The following is a 20874-nucleotide window of genomic DNA, read 5'->3' as shown; positions in this document are numbered from 1 at the left end:
GTCGTAAACAGAGATTTGTCTGTATATGGATACATTTTTTCCAGATTTCGTATTTCTAAACAGATTAAAAATGGAGAAAGTTTCTCTGGAAATAGGACAAAACAAAGAAAAATTAAACTATCTTTATGAATCAATCCTTCTAAAAGATTTCCCAAAAAAGTTGAATAGGAATTAATTAACAAAGCAATGAGTTGTAGTTTTCTGAATAATAGTAACCAGCTGTTCAGCCCGACTTTGCTCGAACCCTATGTACTGTTCATAACTTTATGTGTATATATATATATATATATATATATATATATATATATATATATATTAAAAAGTTCGACTCATACCCAGGTAACCTACATCTAAACTTTCAAGTGTTTAGACCAAAAATTGGTGGGGGAATTTGGTAGAGTCTGCAAAGGTCAACTTTTTCAACTTTGATCTCTTGGCAGCCAAATTTTCGCCCAAAAACTGATTAAAAAGCTTGCTGCATGTCTGAATACCCTTTATGTAAAATTTCAAATGTTTAGACCCAAAATTGGCTGAATAGTTTGCTAGAGACGGCAAAGGTTAAATCTTTTGAATTTTGACTCCTTGGCAGCCAGATTTTCAGCCAAAAAACGATTAAAAAGCTTGCCCTATGTCTGAATACACTTCATGCAAAATTTCAAATGTTTAGACCAAGAAATGGCTGAGTAACTTGGTAGAGACTGCAGAGGTTAATTTTTTTTAAACTGTAACCCCAATTTTGATCCCATAACATTTGTTTTGGGCTCAAATCAAATTAAAACGTTTGATCTATGTCTAAGTAACCTACATCTAAAATTTCCAGTGTTTAGACCAAAAATTGGCGGAGGAGTTTGGTAGAGTTTTCAAAGGTCAAATCGTTGAACTTTGACCCCTTGACAGCCAATTTTCTGGCTGAAAACTGATTAAAAAGATTTTCCCAAATCCCTTATGTCAAATCTTGAGTCTGTAGACCGAAAATTGACAGAGTTATTTGGCAGGGAAGTGTATACACACAGACGTTTTCACTTTTATAGATGTATAGATGATGGCAATGAACAAGCATATTTTTTTATTACTAAACATTATAAATTAAAATAATAAAGGAACAAAGAGGCTAGCTTATTGGGTTTGTACTTCACTTAACAGAGCTGAATCGAGATAATATTAAGAGGAAAATATATAAGAATTACAGAGAAAGAAAGGGATAAAATAAATAAAACCTACACTAAATTTGAGAAGATTTACCAAAACAAAATAACATAGACAATAGAATTAGTTTCTAGAATGACAGGTGATAGGGCAGGAATGTAACTAAGTCAACACAGTAAATAGAGGCAAATTTATGGTTTTTATAAGGTGCTCAGCAATGGAAAATCCATATGCTTGGTTCAGACTTTCTGATGGCAAATCATTTGTAAGGTGAATTTGTGTAGGCCCCTGCTGTTTGATCTGGATGTCTTCTCTTTGCTGTTTGTCGTGTAAAATACAACTACAATACCTACAGACACTAACGTTTTATACTTATGTGATCACCAGTGCAGGAAATGGTGATCAACGCTGGTCGAAGGATTCAAACTCTGCAACGAAGCTATTTTTGACTTTTTTTTTTAGCAAGGAACATACTCCAGTTTACAGCCACAAAATTAAGTGAAATTTTAAGATCAATGAAGCTTAATGCTTTTAGCACAACAAGATCAAGTAACAGGAAGTCATGATCTTGCACACAAATCCAGTTGACTGATTTTTTCATTTCACAGACAATGCTCAACTCTTAAGAATTTTTATTTCTTAAAGGGGTGATAATAATTATAAATTATGAACGATCATTTTTATATTATATATTATTTTATATTAGCATTGTTACAAATATAATTTGCTGATTTCTTTCTGTCCTCTGATGAGAAGAATAGCAAGAATAGCATTCTTTGAAAATCTGCAGAATAAGGAATAAGGTTAATTGTTTTTTGGAGTATTCAGTCGAAGAATAAATTTTGATTGTAAATTTCATCTTACAGCTTCCATTTTCTTTCTCTTATATATATATATATATATATATATATTGCATAAATAATTGAAATGGGATGATGGTTTAAAATAAGAGCTGCTCACTAAAGAAACACACCAACAAGTCATAGGGAGTTGAAACAAACCTTTTGTGAATTTTTCTTCAGCATCTTGTGCATCCTCATCACTTTCTCCATTCTGTTTGCGATCATCTGCCTGCTTCTCTGCTTCGTGTCTCTTCTTTGTTCCAATAATCCATTGGAGACAAGAGTCACTCTCTTCCCAGGTGCCGCTCTTGTCCGCAGAGCTCTCTAGTGCATTGCCTGAGCTTTCCTCGCCCTCTTCTTCAGCCTCCATTTCACGAGCTGCCTTTTCTTTTCGGCAAAACAACTGCAAAAAAAAAAAAATAAATAAATAAATAAAAAAAAAAAATAGTATACAAAAATTACATTCTGATTGGGTCGTTTTATGGCATATCAACACTTTTCTGGATTATTCAATGCCAAATATTGAAATAAGATTTTTTTTCTTTTATTTAATCAGGGGTATGAGTGGTTGATACGAGTTTGAGAAAAAAATTAGTCAAAAATCAATTGGTAAGTATGAGGGATTTGGTTGTTTTGTTTAATGGCATATCAACCCTTTTGGGTTATTTAATGCCAAATTCACTAATTTTGGAAAAAGATTTTACGCTTCAAGTTGTTTATATCTTCAAATATTTATTCATGGTGTTTAGTTTGGTTGTTTTGTTTTATGGCATATCAACCCTTTTCAATTTTATTCAATGCTGAATCCAACAATTGGATAAACATTTTTATTCTTCAAGTTTTTTATATCTTCAAATATTTATTCATTGTTGTTTTTAAATTTGCAGAACATGATTGAGTTTTGCAAAAGGAAAAGAAAAAAAAAAACAATAACATCAATATTTAGTGCCTGTTAAGTCAGGAAGCTGGTATCTTCCGACAGCTCCAGATTAAAAAGAAGTAATTGAGATTTTCTATGTAAATCATAAAATGAAAACCACGATTGCAATGGTGTGTAAAGGGAAGAGCAATGAGACTGAGACTCCTCCCCTCCAGGCATTTGACAGAGAAGAATTTCCAAATAAACAAGGAAAAACGATGGTAATTCGACTGCATTTTCAATCGCAAGCTGTGAAAGGTCATTTATAAAACAGAAATTGATAAATAAGTTGTTATTTTGACTTAAGGGAAATTACAGATGAATACACAAGATTTAACAGGACAAATGGGAAGCAAGAGAAAACAAAGGGGAACGAGAGGGGATATTAAAATGAAAACAGTCAATGAAAAAGTGAAGGAGTAAGGGATGAGAATAGAGAGCATGGGGAGTATTAGGGATTAACCAGGGAACATCAAAACGGATCAGTAGCAGATAAAAATGAAACTTGGGAAAAATTATAGGTATATATCTTATTTTTTTGTTTTTTTATTACATTTTCACCCCAAACAAGGCACATTGCCACTTTGATGTAGGGGGCTACTATCAGAGACATAAGCTACAGGAGTACTATGTGGGGAGTTGGGCAGCAAGATGTCGGTTCACGTTACACTTGAACTTCTACATGTCAGTACAGTTGGGGAAGCAGGAACCCGGAAGGGAATTCCAAAGTCTAGCGGTTTTGGGGAAGAAACTACTGGAATAGAAAGCTCTCTTACATCTAGGGATCTCAACTGTGAAGGGGTGGGATTTTGCTGCTTGTCGGGTTTGTCGGGGGTATTTTCGTCGAGGGGGTATCTTTTTCACATGTGTGTAAACAAATATAAATACACTTGATAAGATGAAGGGGAGCCCAAATGGATGTTAAAGGGGAATAGAGGATGTCAATGAGGAGAAAAAGAGGGAGTGTAATGAGAAGTAACAAGAGAGGGAAGATAATAGGGATTAGCAGGAGGGAAAAATAATGGGTAGTAGTAGATGAAAGATAATGCAAAATAGCAAGAGGAAGAGACACTGAGGAGTAACAAGAAGGGGATACTGAGAAGTAGCAGAACGGGGAAATAGTGGGAAGTAGCAAGAGAAGGAAGAAAGAGTGGGGAGTAGCAAAAGGAGGAGGAAATAGTGGGGAGTAGCAAGAGGAGGAGAAAATAATGAGGAATAACAGGAGAAAGTAGCAGGAGGGGGAGATACTGGGGAGTAGCACGAGGAGGAAATATTGAAGAGTAGCAGTAGTGGAGATACTGGGGAGTAGCAGGAGGAGGAATTAGTGAGGAGTAACAGGAGGATTAAATGGTGGAGAGCAATAGGAGAGAGCAGCAAGAGGAGGAAATACTGGAAAGTAGCAGGAGGGGGAAGATATGAAGAGAATAATAGGGGAAGATAAAGAGGGAGTTCTAGAAGAAGGGTACTGAGGGAGAAATGTGAATGACAACTACTTGAGTAGTAGCAGGAGGAGATGATATTTAGGAAGCAGCAAAAAAAATGGCAAACAGCAGCGGAGGCAAGATACTTAAGAATAGCAGAAGGAGGAGGAGGCATAAAACCATTAAATGTTAGGCATAAAAAGATGACTGATGAGAAGCGAAGGAGGAAACGATTACAAACGAGGAGCAGAGGTTGGATGACACACAGGTGAAGATGAATAGACTGGGGCTGCAGATGACAACGCATGGTAAGGGGAGGGGCGGTGATGAACACGGGGGGGGGGGGAGGCAAGGAGCACAGAAAGGACAGAGGGAGAGGGAATGGTAAGGTTAACAAGAGGGGGGAAAAAAAGGAGAGGGATCTATATTGAATAGAAAGACGGGGGGGGTTCTAAAAATGTATATCATTTCTGAGAAGGCAATCTCTTCAGAAGATGATTCTATTTTTTGTTGACCTCAATCAAATTTGAATATATATATATATATATATATATATATATATATATATATATATATATATATATATATGTTTCGTTGCATCACAAAGACAAAAAAAAAAAACCCAAAAAAACAAGTGAAGCATGCATGGTCACATTACCACCCCACTCCTTATTTAGCCCCAAAAGTCCCTAGGGGATGTCGAATCGTGGTGAAAATGAACAAACGGTGCAGTTTTAGGCCTTAACATATGTAAATTTGAGTTCTGCACCATGAAAAAAAAAAAAAAAAAAAAAAAAAGAAATGACTAAGTCAATCATTTGCCCCCCCCCCGCCCCATTTAGCTCCAAAAATCCCCAAGGCCTTAACATATTTAGATTTGAGTTCAGCAACATAGAAAATTGCTAAATAGACATACACAGAAAATTTTGGACAAATATGGTAAAATAGTACAACCGAACCATGATACATGACTTTCAGTTTAACTAATTCAAGTGATTATGTAAAAAGTTTCACAAAATCAATAATTGGTTCTTTGATAAGACAGGGGCGCGTTTGAAACGAATGTTTCTGTTTAGAGCACAATTAAACCATGATACTTGACTTTTGCATTTTAAACTTTAAGTGCAGCCATTATTTACAGATAATTTCATAAAATCAACAGTAGATTCTCTACAGTACAGTGTAAACTACAAAGTAGGGTGGATTAAGTCACTGCAGGGAGGCATGTGAAGCTTCTAACCGGTACTATGCGGAGGGGGGGGGTCCTAACTAGGACACGCAATTAATTGATTTGATTAAAAAATGGGCGATTTTACCGACTTCGATGACAATAAAAGTCTGGAAGGGTGGAATATTTGTTGATCTCCATTCAACCCCAGGTTTCCCTTCGAGTACATATATGCAATGTTTATATCGCAATACTTCATCTAAAAATGATATAGAAAAGTTCTATTCACACGTAATCCAATTTTATTTCTGCGCAATTCTCACTGCTACCAATATGTGTTTGCGTGAGTTTCAGAAAGAACAAAACTGTTTTAAGTGCTTTTATTATTCTGGGTTACAATGACCTAATCCTCTGAACACCAAATCCGATTGACCTGGTGGAGGTAAGCCATTTTGAAAGATGAGATCAGTTCTGTCTTTCTTGCTCTGAAGCAAAATTGTTCATTGGACTGATCCCCCCACCCCCACCGCTACCTCCTGCAAGAGCCTTTTTTTTTTTTTTTTTTTTTTTTTTTTGGTGTATTGACAACATTTACTGCCACTACCCCTCCACTCCAGATCCGTTTTTTTTTCTCCTCTGCTGCTGGCTGTTAATATTGAAAACTATTGATTTTCCTCCAAAAATAGAACTTATCTATCTATATATCTATCTATCTATCTATCTATCTATCTATATATATATATATATATATACTCTTTATTTATTTTTACATAAGCAGTAATATGTTGCTACACAGTCATGAGCATGTTTCGGTCAGCTAGTTATTAGTAACTAGAGATTTCTTCAGGCGATATAGCTTATATAAAAGCAAAGTTTGTAGTATATATATATCTTATATATCTTTATATTAAATCCCCGAAACAGTGGGTCATGGTAAACAACTGATGATCCCTTGAAAAATAAAATATTGGTATTATAGTAAATTCGAGAGCGAGTTGATGCAGTGATTGCAGGTGATTAAATGACTTACTGACTAGATGGTTTTCTAACGAATGATAAAAAATATTTTTTTGTATAGTTTTAAAGGTTAAAAACTTTGCAGGGAGTCATGATTACAGCTAGTCGGGAGATTCAAACTCAGCCACAAAGCCATCTCGGACTCCATTAGCAAGGAACAAACCATACAGCCAACGTTAACCATGAGAAATACAGTTGAAATTTATACATTTATTTTTAAATGTTGAGATGTTCGTCCAGAGTGATCTAATGATTACATCATGATCTGCACGCATATATATATATATATATATATATATATATATATGAAATAAATGCATGCATATATATATATATATATATGAAATAAATGCATGCATATATATATATATTTAAAATAAATGCGGGCCTGAAATTTTTTCCTCAGACAGAAACAACATGGCTGACGAGAGCCTAACATCATTTACGTTTTACCATTAACTGGTCCCCTTTATGTTGGGCTTGAAACCGACGGTACGAATGTTTTTCTGAACTTCTGTACTATTAAATAAATAAATATTAAGCTCTTATATCGAAAAGGTTTTCTTTGTAATCGAGCACTTTGTTGGAATTCTTTCTCCAAAAAACAGTAAACAAATATATTAGTGTTTTTTAGAGGTGGCGGACTTTAAACAAATCACAGAAAAATATTTTTATTATACAAATATGTAGTTTATTCCAACGATTAATTTTTGGCATTTATAATTTAAATATAATTTCAAGCATATGGACCCTCCCCCCAGCTTGCACATCTATAGCGTAACTTAGAGATCCAATTTTCACAAACTGTATGCATTAAATCAGGTTGTATTTTGGTGATAATGCGTCAAATGTTGTTTTTCAGGTGGTTTATTGTATTTGGTTTATCAGCGTAGAAATAAGATTTTACATATCCCTAAAGAAAATAATCTAATGGGATTGAATCACACAAAGTGGGCAGTTTACAGGTCCATTTTGTGAAAGTATTTGTTCATCAAATGTAAATAAAATAAATGTGCAAACTTTGAAAAAAAAAAAAAAAAAAATCACTTGCAAATGCAACTGTTTCACTCACAACGTAAAGCCCTGTACTTATAAGATTTTATGCATATGCATACACACACACACACACACACACATATATATATATATATATATATATATATATATATATATATATATATATATATATATATATTGAAATAATAAATAATTTGATATAGAATTAGTTATTATTTTTATAAAGCTTTATCTGGAAAGATATTGAACACTTAATGTGTACAAATGGTTTGCTGTCTTAGTTCGATTTCAGAATGAAAACTTTGCAGAAATTGATTTTAATGTTATTAAATATTATATGCATAATATATATATATTTTTATATACATTTGTATGTTTTTAAATCATGGTTTAATTTGTTCACACAGCAACATCAATACTGATATTAATATTATTTTTGCATAAACATTTGTTCATACTTATATGTGAGAGAGAGAGAGAGAGAGAGAGAGAGAGAGAGAGAGAGAGAGAGGAAGCATTTCCATCCAATAAATTTGAGTAGGGGTAGGGAAACAAACAAACTTTTTTCCATAGAGACATAAAAAGGATATAAAAGGCTTCACTAATCTCTCCAGTCATTTCTGACTCCATTAATGTGATTGCAAAAATACTTGCCGACCACAATAGAATAAAAGAGGTTTATTAACTCAATGCACAAACTAAGAAAATGGAATCCCTCCCTTGGAAGTAAATTTTGAGGGGGAGTTTAATTTTGTTTCCTTCTTTGTACTAACAAAAAAAGGAGAAGGAGGAGGAGGAGGAGGAGGAGGAGGAGGAGGAGAATGATGATGATGATGATGATGATGATGATGATAATCATAAAAATTCTTTTTTTTTTTCAAAGCCACTGTTCAGTCTCGAAAGTCAATGGATACCTCCTGTAAGGGCAACTGCGCATATAATTATGAGGCAAGGGTTGCGCAATCTCCAACCACACCTCTCCTGAATCGGCACTGCTCGAGTCCAGTGGCCAGGAGAAATCCAGGACGACTGGAAACAATAAAGAGATAAGCGGAGAGCACATACAGCACCTGGAATTTCCAAATGGTCATCCATTTAGTACTGACCACGTTCATTGTTGCTTAACTTCGGTGATCTGACGGGAACCGGTGTGTCAAATGTGTTTATGCCGTATCAATAATAATCATAATAATAAATTGGCACATATACATAATAATTCATGTACGTTATCAGCTTCACTCTACAATCAGAAAAGAAGCGTTTGTCCAAGATGAAAACAGGGAGGGTTATGATTGAAAATTAACTGATGTCGATAAAGTAAAAAAAAAAAAAAATTAACTGATGTCGATAAAGTAAAAAAAAAAAAAATTAACTGATGTCGATAAAGTAAAAAAAAAAAAAAAAATTCGGCTTCACAGTAAATTGTTCCATTTATTTGACCAGTTCTTTTAAATTTTACTTTTTGCATTTAAACAATTTGAATATAATTTTGAAACACATCTGATTATTACAATTCTAAAGAAATACATTTGATATGAATGTAAACAGTATTCATCATTTTTTATAGTAAGAAAAATACTTTTATTTTAAAATAATTTAAAGTTTTAATAATAAATACATTAAGTATAAAAGGTTAAAACGTTTGTTTTATTCATTTTAAAAATATTCAGTTAACAATAACAATTATTTATAGACAGCTGTTTTTTTTTCTTAATATCGTGAAACTTTTTTATACATTTAAAATAAATTAAATTCATATAAAAACGAAATCACAGGATTTTTTTTTTAACGTATTGTGACATTTATTATGATTATCATTATTTTTAATATAAGACTAGCAAGGAGACCCGACGTTGCCTGGGATTTAATGATGATCAATGAATGTTTCACACTACTATATTTTTATTTTCATCGAAATCGGTGAAATCACCTTTTTTAAATCAAATCAATTGATTGCTTGTTCTAGTTGGGATGCACCGGAAGAAAGCTTCACATGCCTCCCCCGGAAGTGACTTAGTTCACACTATATTGTAGTCTACATGGCACTGTTGATTTTATAAAATTACTTTTTCTTATATATTATCGCTTGAAATTGAAAGCCAAGTATCATGCTTCAATTGTGTTCTAAACAGAAACATTCATTTCAAACACATCCTTGTCACATCAAAGAACCTACTGTTGATTTTATATGCCTGGTCTTTCTGCTTGTGCAGTGATAACTGCTTTAATTTAAGTTTAACATGAAAAAGTCAAGTATCATGGTGCAATTGTGCTTTAAGCAGAAACATTCATTCTGAATGCACACCTGTCACCTCAAAGAATTGTTGATTTTATATGTTGGACTTTTCGGCTTATGCGATTATAAAACTTCTCAAATGCACTTGTGATATTAGGCTGTATAAGATGTTAACTTTGGTCAAAATCACCTGCTTCTTCTTTCATTGAATTTTTCCAATTATCAATTATTGATACTTATCGAGGACACTCTGACACAAACCCTATCTAAGAACACTGCCAAGCACATAAAGTAACTTTGTGTGAAAATTCATAAAAATAGACCCAGCCGTTTTTTAGCTCACACAAACACAGACACAGAGTTCCTTTCATATATTAGTAGAGATAGAGATTGTTGAACATTGCTTCAAACATTAAAACAAAATAACTTTACTATTCCTAAATTCAATACTTATATATAATAATAAAATTATAATGAGGGAGGACAACGAAACCTTTGTTAAAAAAATAAACAATAATAATAATAATAATAACAACAACAAAACAGCCTTTAGCAAATATAAGTAAAACCTGTTAATCACGTGTTAGCACAACATAAACGCTTCCTAGGCAGAAGTTCTGCTCTTAATCATGTGGAGAAGCTCTTCAGAAAGACTATACTCTAGTTTGTCTTTTCAAAAAAATAATAGTTATAATAAAGAGTAAATATATAAATAACAATAAAATTATAATAAATAATAAGTATATAAATAATATATAAATAAAAAATCTTAAGATATAATAAATATATAAATAATATATAATATATAAATAAAAAATCTTAAGATATAATAAATATATAAATAATAAAATTATAATAAAATAATATATAGATAATAAAAAATATAATAAATAAATATATAAATAAATATATATATAAAAAAAAATAATAAATAAATAAATAAATAATAATAATAATAATACATAGCAACAGTGACACCAACACCAGTTGGATGGACAGCACCATCTAAACCACAACTGGAAGGGCACAGAGAGAGTTTGAATCCTGATGAGGCTTACTGTCACTCAAATTCCAGAGAAACCCAGTGGCTGTTATCAACAAGAATTTAATGGTAAACGGCTGTTGGGAGAATGCAAAGTAATTTGCAACAGTGATCAAAAGTGGAGAGGAAATCTGGAGAAGCTTGTTGTCACTTAGATTGCAGGGAAGACTGATCACTGGCAATGATTCACGCGAGAACTCCTAGTGAGTAAGAAATAATAAGAATAATAAAATATTGATACATACATCAACTAATGCCTCCACAGCACCAAGAGTTTCCGAACGAGATGAACTGTCTGAGGGCCGTAATGACTGCATGGTGACCAGTAATCGCCGATTCACAACACAATGCTCAACTAAATTAATTAATAATCCAAGACCCTGTAAAACAAAATAATAATATTACATGATACATCGAATAAATTCAAAATCAAGTTAATATAATCTATTATATAATCAAGTTAATATAATCTATTATATAAAGTGTCCATATGTGTATATGTCCAGGTAAAAATCAAAAAAATACAAAACAAACTGCCACAAAGTTGGTATATTCTTGATTGGAGTTGCCCTGGATAAATAATACCTAAAATTTAAAAAAAAAAAAAATATATATATATATATTCATTTTTGGAGGGAGTCCACTGGATCAAATTTCATCAGTGGAAAAAGTCGATTTTTTTTTCAGCTATTTCCAATATTAGCTATATATATATATATATATATATATATATATATATATATATATATATATATATATATATATATATATATATATATATGAAAGAGGAATGCCTTATATTATTATTCTTTTCAATACATTAAAACAAGAGAGAGAGGAATAGGCTGGGCAGAGATCAAAAAGAGGTGTGGGGGAGAGGTATGCAAAAAACGAGGAAATGGTGTGTGTGTGGGGGGGGAGAATTGTGCATTTATTTTTTATGGCCCCGGGCCACAACAAATAGCCCTGCTAGTTCAATAGTAAGCTGGTATCTATTAGCATTTAATGCAATAATGCTATACACGACTTCATCTGTTTAGTCATTCATTTTTAATGATCATACAAATGATCTTAGGGAAAATTATTCCCAATTAGCATTTAGGTAGAATGTTTTCCATTTGAAAAATAAATAACTGAAATCTACAAAAAAACAAAAAAAACAGCAACAGCAAACAAAAGGCCAATGCATTTAATACTAGCGGTGATTAGCTCAATAATAGAGCTTTAGATTCAGGTTTCAAATCTCACTAATTTCAATGATGCTAATGAGTTGTATAATGATGAATATATATATATATATATATATATATATATATATATATTAGCAGGCTGCCTGGTGTTGCCCAGTCATAAGATATGCTTAAATATGATAGTATAATTCAATACAATATTTTTATTCATGCAGATTACATATCTATTATTATAGAGACAATTCTGTCGGTTATTATATTGAACCTATTATTGAGATTAAAACTATATATATATATATATATATATATATATATATATATATATATATATATATATATATATATATATATATATTTATTCCTATAATTTTTTTTTTGTGTGTATTAATATTCATATTGTAAACCTTTTTTTCTATTTATTTAAAAAGAAAATACAACTTTATTATATATGGATTGGAATTGCATTCATCTGCAAAAAATCTAGCTAATTTGCATATTCTTTTAAAAATTTATTTTAATTAATTCCCTATTAATTTTTTGATTTTCTCATGGGATAATCATCTTTAGTTAATTATTACATGTAATTATATTCATGCAGATATTCTACATGATTTATACTTGCGTAATATTTATGTAAAAAGGTTATAGTAAACACAAACCTCTTTCTATATATCTTTATGTATGTATTTTGTTTAAAAAATTCTGCTTACCAAACTCCTCTCTCAACTTTTGGTCTACCAACATGAAACTTAATATATAGGGTATTCGAACCCATGCAGAACTTTATATTTAGGTTTAAGCTGGGGAAATTAGTGCAAAAGTGTGAAAATTAAAAAAGTGGAACTTGCCAGGTGACGGTCGAATGATGGCATTATGAATATGCATGGTAACGTAATAGCTATTGGTTCATGTGTTAATTTTTAGTCTTGCAGCAAATATGTCTTCATAGATGAGGCATTAATATCCATAGAAAAAGTAAACCGCAAGCTAAGCGTTATGGTTTCAATTCTCGATGGTGGCACACAGTCCATTTTTTTAAAACTTTATAAATCATTACTATATATTGGGCTCAATATAATTTAAAAAAAAAATACAAAATCTGCATCAATCAAAATATTATATTTAAGTGCATTTTATGATCGGGCAATGCCAGGCGCCCTGTTATATATATATATATATATATATATATATATATATATATATATATATATATACTAGCAGTTCATCCCAGCTTTGCTCAGGCCCCAAGTACTGTTCATAACTTTATGTGTGTGTGTGTGTGTGTGTGTGTGTGTGTGTGTATATATATACATATATATTAAAAAGTTTGAGTCATATCCATATAACCTACATCTAAAATTTCAAATGTTTAGACCCAAAATTGGCGGAGGAGTTTGGTAGAGTCTGCAAAGATTAATTCTTACAACTTTGACCTCTTGGCAGTCAAATTTTCGCCCCAAAACTGATTAAAAAGCTTGCTGCATGTCTGAATACTTTTTGTGTAAAATTTCAAATGTTTAGACACAAAATTGGCTGAATAGTTTGCTAGAGACTGCAAAGGTCAAATCTTTTGAACTTTGACCCCTTGGTTAAAACCCAAGTAAAAAAGTTTGCCCTATGTCTGAATACACTTTATGTAAAATTTAAAATGTTTAAACCAAAAATTGGCTGAGTAATTTTGTAGAAACCACAGAGGTCAATTTTTTAAAAGTTTGACTCCAATTTTGACCCCATAACATTTGTTTTTGGACTCAAATCAAATTAAAAAGTTTGATCCATCTCCAAGTAACCTGCATCTAAAATTTAAAGTGTTTAGACTGAAAATTGGCGGAAGAGTTTGGTAGGGTTTTCAAAGGTCAAATATTTGAACTTTGACCCCTTGAGAACCAAATTTCTGGCTGAAAACCAATTAAAAAGATTTTCCCAAATTATGTCAAATCAGTCTGTAGACTGAAATTTGACAGAGTAGTTCGGTAGGGAAATGTACACACATAGACAGACAATTTCACTTTTATAGATATACATATATAATTCATGTCATCCTGTTTTTTTAAGATAGAATCACCCGATCATTGAAAATAAGATGCAAGAAAGCAAGCAAGGTCCACAGTGTTATCTCACTCTCTTTTTCAGAGTATCACATTGTTGAGGGAAAAATTTTTTTTTTTTTTAACAGTTAGGTAGAGTGCTTTCCATTTGCACACAAAATAAACAAATGACATCTACGAAAAGTACTTCATACTAGCAGGGATTGGCTCAGTATGAGACTTTCAGGCACCAATCTCTGGGGAATCCTGGTTTCCAATCTTGCTAAGTCCAACCATGCTGATAATTATACATACACATAAAATATAAATTCATACCAAAATTGGGTTAATAGCACAAGAGTGTATATATTAATAATAGAGCTAAAAATATAATAATTTAATAACTATTCCAATTTCGTTTTTAAAAAAATCTTATGTACAAACAAATTTACATGATCACAACACTGGATATGCTAATGTTTCGGATAAATGGTTGGTTAAAACCAGGAGTCCTCATCAGGTGACTTAATAAATAGTTACTTTCCACAAAAGAAACCAGTCCTCAAAGTTTTCAATATTAATAAAAATATATCTTGCTCTTCTCTAATTGAGCACTCTTAACAACCTTGTTAAATTCATTAGTTATCACTCTTGAATGCCTATAACCTGGTATATATATACATATATATATAGAGTCAGCCACATACAGTACTGTTTCATTGTATCACAACTCATCAGTGAGGCTAGACATACACCTTTCCCTGTATATATATGACAAAAGTTATATTCTAAAATTCATGATGTTGACCATCTTATAATTTATTCCTTAAATTCAGTTAACTTATACAAGTCTTATATACATTATATAATATAATTCTTATACAAGTCAAGAGAATTAAAGGAATAAATTATAAGATGGTCAACATCATGAATTTTGGAATATAACTTTTTGTCATTTATTCTCTATATTGCTCTGTAATTACGTTGAGCTTCTTAAATAAGAATTGATATATAATAAGAAAATATATTTCTACAGATTATATATATATATGATTAGTTTTTTTTGGGAAACAGAATTCCAGCAGAGTGCTCAATTAAAAGGAAAATCCAAATTTTAAGAGCGTATTTATATTTTGTGTACAGAAAGTTGTTAGTTGAGACAGATCATTGGTACCGTCGGTTTCAAGCCCGATAATAAGGCCCATTTAAGGTATCCTTATCAAGCTCTCTTCAGCCAATATTCGTCGATTATATATATATATATATATATATATATAAAGAGAGAGAGAGAGAGAGTCATATGTATACATATATCTACAAATAAAACATATTTCTGTTAATATATGCATTGATTTGCAGATTTATACATGCATTAAGGTGATCACTTTTGGCATCAAGGGAAACCATCTCACCAGCCATGGTGCAGAGGCATGGGCTGCCCAATTATCAAATGCAAACCATAACTTCTATGACACTAGCTTAGATGCAGGAGGTGACAGGAAGTGTCAAGAATTACATCCAATAGCTTAATGCATGATGGGGGGGGGTAGGTTGTAGGGCAGACTGACACCTGATGGTATTTCAGAATTTTGATTCTCCGAGACAAGTTTTACTTCACTACAATGGCTTGACAACTTCAATCAAGGCGGATGGGAGTAATGGAGAGAGTAACAGAAAACAGATCGGGTTCATACCTTGATTGAAGGGTAAAGTCACATGTGTGAAAACACTTACACGTCTGTATGTGCACAGACACATTACTGCGCATGCAGATATACAGATACATACTTACATGTGCATATGTGTTAAAGTTTGTTTTAATATCCTGTGACAATATTACGGATCCTTGGCAAAGTGAACTGACCTTGCTGGTGGATTCTTACAAATTATCATTGAAACAGGCAAAGATTTAATTCCCAGCACTGACGTGAAAAGACCAGCTGGTAAGAACATAAGAGGTCACACAGAGATGAACTGAGCCTTTTCTGATGTATTAGTGAAAGATGAGTTTCAACAGTGAACTGGCATTCTCTATTACATGGGAAAAGTTGATTTGGTGGGGAGAAGAGAAAGGAAATTGATTTACAATTCTGGAGAGGAGAAAATGAGAGAAGAAAGTTATTAAATTAGATAAATTAGTCTCACAATGAGAGAGGAGAGCAAATGATGGCTCAATTAAACGGTCTCCTTGCCAGATTCATGTTGTTTTGGGATGCAAGTAACCGGACTTGCAGCCAAATTGCCAATTTAACTTCACCCAGATGATCTTAGAAAAAAAAAAGTGTTAAATTGAAAACTGAGACTCTAGCAATCCAAAACGCATTTTTTAAATCAGAAAGAAATGTAATTATTATTTATTTTCTTTCTCAGCAATGTGTGTGTGTGTATATATATATATATATATATATATATATATATATATATATATATAAAAGAAAGAAGAAAAAAAGAAAAGAAAATATCTATCGGAATATGTAACTGAATTATTATATTTTTATCAGAAAACAATTACCAATGACTTATTAATCATTTTCTTGCCTCTTTCATGTTTTGAAAGCGATTCAGTTTTTTACAGACATCAACAAGCCAAACCTTTCCAGCGACGAGGGTTTTCAGTTGAATGGTACTAGCAATGACAAGTGACCAGACAACCAACCCCGTAGATGTCCCAGAGAGCAAAAATACTGTTTTAGTACTGCCGAAAACCTGTTGGTGTGGAAATTGTGTTACCACACGAACTTGGGGCATGCATATTTTTGTGCACCTTGAGGCTAAATCTGATGATATATGCATCCAGTGAATGCCTGAATATATTTAAATGGTTCAAGACTAGATGACTTTACATTTGTGATCCCGCAGTTGGGAATTGGATTTAACTTGTAGTACAATGTGACTGTGGACAATAGTCCATGGGAGCAATAGCGATTTATAACTTACAATCTGACAGAATGTGTTTGTATGTATATATATATATATATATATATATATATATATATATATATATAAAGGTCATAAGCAAAGAACAAATTATGCAAAACAAGAATTAGCAGAGAGTCATGTTGCTTTTGGTTTGATATTTTGCTTCAGTTGTACAACTTTATCAAGAATAAAGCATTTATTGAAAAGCAGATTAAATATACAAAAGTGTTAGTGGGAAAGAAATGAGGTTGATAGTAAGTCTATAGGGGTATATATTTAGACACATATTTACACATGTACAGGTCCTGGATATGGCCTTAAACTATATCCGATGGTGAGGCCCCCAGCTTGCGGGCTTTGGGGAGTGTACAGCCACCCTTTAATTGCGATTGCTCCCAGGTCCACTCTGACTCGGAGTGGTAGTACCTGTTAGGGTTCCAACTATGGGTTAAATAGAAACCAACTTGAAAAAAACAAATATATTCTATTAAAAAAATGTTTTCTTCAAAATCACTGGATTCGGCATTAAATAACCTGAAAAGGGTTGATATGCCGTAAAACAATAACAACCAACCAACCAACCAACCAACATATGTACATAAACACATACTTATGCACACACGCACACTTTTATATATATATTTACTTATTTATATATGTGTTACAGAAGATCAGAACATCGGTACTGTCAGTTTCAAATCCAAATGAAGGGGGTCAATATCTGGTCAAGACACTCTTCTCTTATCATAAATAAACATAGGCTGAAGAGAGTCCACTGAACTATGAAGTTGACCTGCTGAACTGTAAAGTAGGCTTTCATAATATTAAAAAAACGTATGACCTCTGAACAAGGAAAAAGTGATAAATGTATAGAAGTTCGTCCAAGTCAAAAATCATGAGGAATTAATTGCTTGGCTGTTTTGTTATTTCATGCCAAATTCAGTCATTTTGGGAAAAGGTTTTATGCTTTAAATTTCTTATATCTTCAAATACTTATGGTTTACTTGGTTTAGTTGTTTTATCAAGGAAAATAGTTGTTACTTTTGGCTTTGCAAAACATAATTGAGTTTTGCAAAGAGAAAGAAAAGCAAAGAAAAAAAGAAACTTCAATGTTTGGTGCATTTTAGGTTAAGTATCCAGATCTGGTAGCACTAGGAAAAAATCATGATAAAACATGCAAATTTTTCACTTCAATAAAAATGGGAAGTTCTGAAGATAGAAGAACAGATAAACAATAAAATTAAATTAAAAAACTTATTATTACTTACCAGAACTAATAAGTCAAATCGTTTGCAAGCGATCGTGTACTGGGGTACCTGAAGGATGCAGTCAAACACAGTTTGAATCAATCCTGCTTGCGAACCGACTTTCGTACTACCATAATCTGAAATAAAAACACAACAGTAGTGAAAGATTCAACATTATTAATTTCAATATGCATATACAAGTGTATTGTCTGTTAAATATAAGGTGAAAACAAAAGTATGCTTCACCAGTGTACACACTGATTTACTCTATAAAGGAAAAGTTGTGTGTGTGTGTCCAGCTAAAAATAAAAAATCAAACAAGACAATTTTTATATTCATTCTTTCGAGGCTCAACAGGTACAGAATTAGTCCAGTTTGGGGGGGGGTTACCATTTAAAACGATTGTTTAATGTTATTATTAATGAATAATTCAAATTAATGATGGGACGATTCTAATACAATTATCAATTCTGTTCTAAATTCCCGATTCCGATAAATATACTTGCTACACTAGCCAAACTGTGCACACTGCACACCCCTCCCCATTGGGGACAGCACCCAGACACGTTTTTTTCTGCTTGAAGTCTTACCAGCCAAAAGGGTTTCATTGATTTCTGACTTCCATTCTGAGGTCACCTCTGGCCTCTAAAGTGTCACTCAAACTTTGCCATTAAAACAGGGTCCTCATTATGTAACATCTATAGCATTACGTCAATATTTTTTTTTTTTTTTTCTATCAACCTTTTGTGTGAAACTCACACTAAAATACACTTTTTTGGCCTTTGAATTAGTATCAAAGAACCTTTATTTAATCTATGGGGGGGGGGGTAACATGACCTCGTTACATCAGCTATGACTAGGTAGGCACCCTAAGTAATTCGCAGTTGTGTTTTGAATATTGTTCATACTGAGGATTGAACCTTCAACCTCCAGATGAGTGTAACTTACAACTGGATTTATCTGTTACACCAAGAGGTTACATCAACCAAAAAGGTTGTGAAAGTAATAGTAAGGTGAGAATGATTGTCACATGTAAAGAAAGAACAAAAAGAACACATTTAAAGCTAGAAAGTTAAAAAAAAAAATTTTTTTAAAAAAAAGGAAAAACATAAATCGGTATAGAAATCAGAAAGCGGGGGGGGGGGAAGGAAATAAAACGTCATTGGTAATAGATTTGCATCCTCCTTTCCTTTGGGCAGTTTTGTACTCATTAATTTTGTGACAGGGTGGATATATACCTACAAATAATTACACATCATTCTTCATTATATATTTCTTTATTTTTATACGTTTTTTTCTTCTTATCATTCAGAAAATTTGATTCTAGTCATGTAAAGTGATCCGCATATAATTGGACACACTTATCTCTATTGCCACCTTTTGTTAAATCATGTCAAGTCATTGACAGAATATTCTTGTCCCCCCCCCCGCCACCCGGTCTTCACCAGGACAAGGGAGTAATCCATTATTAATCTGAAATCATGATAGGGTTGTTACATAAATAGAACTGAGCATAATAATCAGGTGAGGAAAACATGGAGAGATAGTGCGACACAACAAGGGTGCCCATCAATAATGACAGCATTTAAAAATTGCAAAAAGAAAAAAAATTTTTTTAGGATAACTTTTACAAAATAATCGCACTGGTTAGTCATACTATTGAATCTGCTATGAGCCATATTTTTTGTGCATAGAAGAGTGATTGTAAAGTTCCAATATTTTTACTGATTCTGATACAATTACAAATTGTTTGAAATACCCGATTCCAATGCAATTACCGATTCTGTTCTACATGCCAGATTCTGATACTTTTAAAATTTCTGAATATTTATAGTTGTTGTTGTTTCAGATTACCACAAAAACCTGTTATATGTGCATATAATTTCGCAAAAGTAAAAAAAGTCTGTGTGTGTGTGTGTATATATATATATATATAGTATAATTTCCTTTATTTATACTAACATTATTGGCTGCAAATGTGCATACACGTTTCAGTTATGATTTCTTTCGGAGTGTCATGAAGCCAATAGTCTTAACTGGTTTCATTTTCATTGGATTAGCAACTAGAAAACCACAGCAATACAATAATTATATATATATATATATATATATATATATATATATATATATATATGTGTGTGTGTGTGTGTGTGTATGAAAAACGGTTTCTATCAAATTCCTCTGTTAATTTTTGGTTTATAAACATAAAACTCGATACATAGAGGATTTTGAGCTGTGGAACAAATTCGATTTGATCTTTAGCCAGCAAAACTAGGTGCTAAGAGATCAAAATTGAAAAAAATAGAACTTTCGCAAGCGCAGGTCGACTTAAAGTGCTCTTATACAATTGCACAAAAACACATTTTTTTATATATATATATATATATATATATATATATATATATATATATATATATATATTTATTAATGATATAGACAAATTTACAAGGTCACAACACTGGATATGCTAATGTTTCAGACAGGGAGTTAGTTAAAAACACAAGTCTTTGACAGGCAACTCTTAATAAACTTTTTAAATTTATTTTTCTCTCTTGAATACCAATTACTTGAGATATATATATATATATATATATATATATATATATATATATATATAAAAGTGAAATTGTCTGTGTGTGTGTACATTTCCCTATCAAACTACCTTGTTAATTTTCAGTCTAAA

At 32.1% G+C, this 20874-nt stretch overlaps 1 protein-coding gene across 2 annotated transcripts in view; it reads right to left on the bottom strand.

Annotated features, from left to right (window-relative positions):
• LOC145297712 (wings apart-like protein homolog) overlaps positions 1–20874 on the bottom strand; it is a 427159-nt gene that overhangs the window by 44823 nt on the left and 361462 nt on the right. For both annotated transcript variants that reach the window (XM_080143917.1, XM_080143918.1), the window contains 3 exons: positions 18213–18328; positions 11054–11188; positions 2148–2391 (listed from right to left, as the gene is read on the bottom strand). In XM_080143917.1, coding sequence (XP_080000043.1) covers positions 2148–2391; positions 11054–11188; positions 18213–18328 — 495 coding nt within the window. The remainder of the gene's footprint in view (positions 1–2147; positions 2392–11053; positions 11189–18212; positions 18329–20874) is intronic.

This window comes from Euprymna scolopes, chromosome 18 (genome assembly GCF_053919585.1).
Source record: "Euprymna scolopes isolate OS-2025 chromosome 18, ASM5391958v1, whole genome shotgun sequence".
NCBI lineage: Eukaryota > Metazoa > Mollusca > Cephalopoda > Sepiida > Sepiolidae > Euprymna > Euprymna scolopes.
The sequence above is the reverse complement of the archived record's forward strand: the minus strand, read 5'-3'. Positions and strand labels throughout refer to the sequence as shown.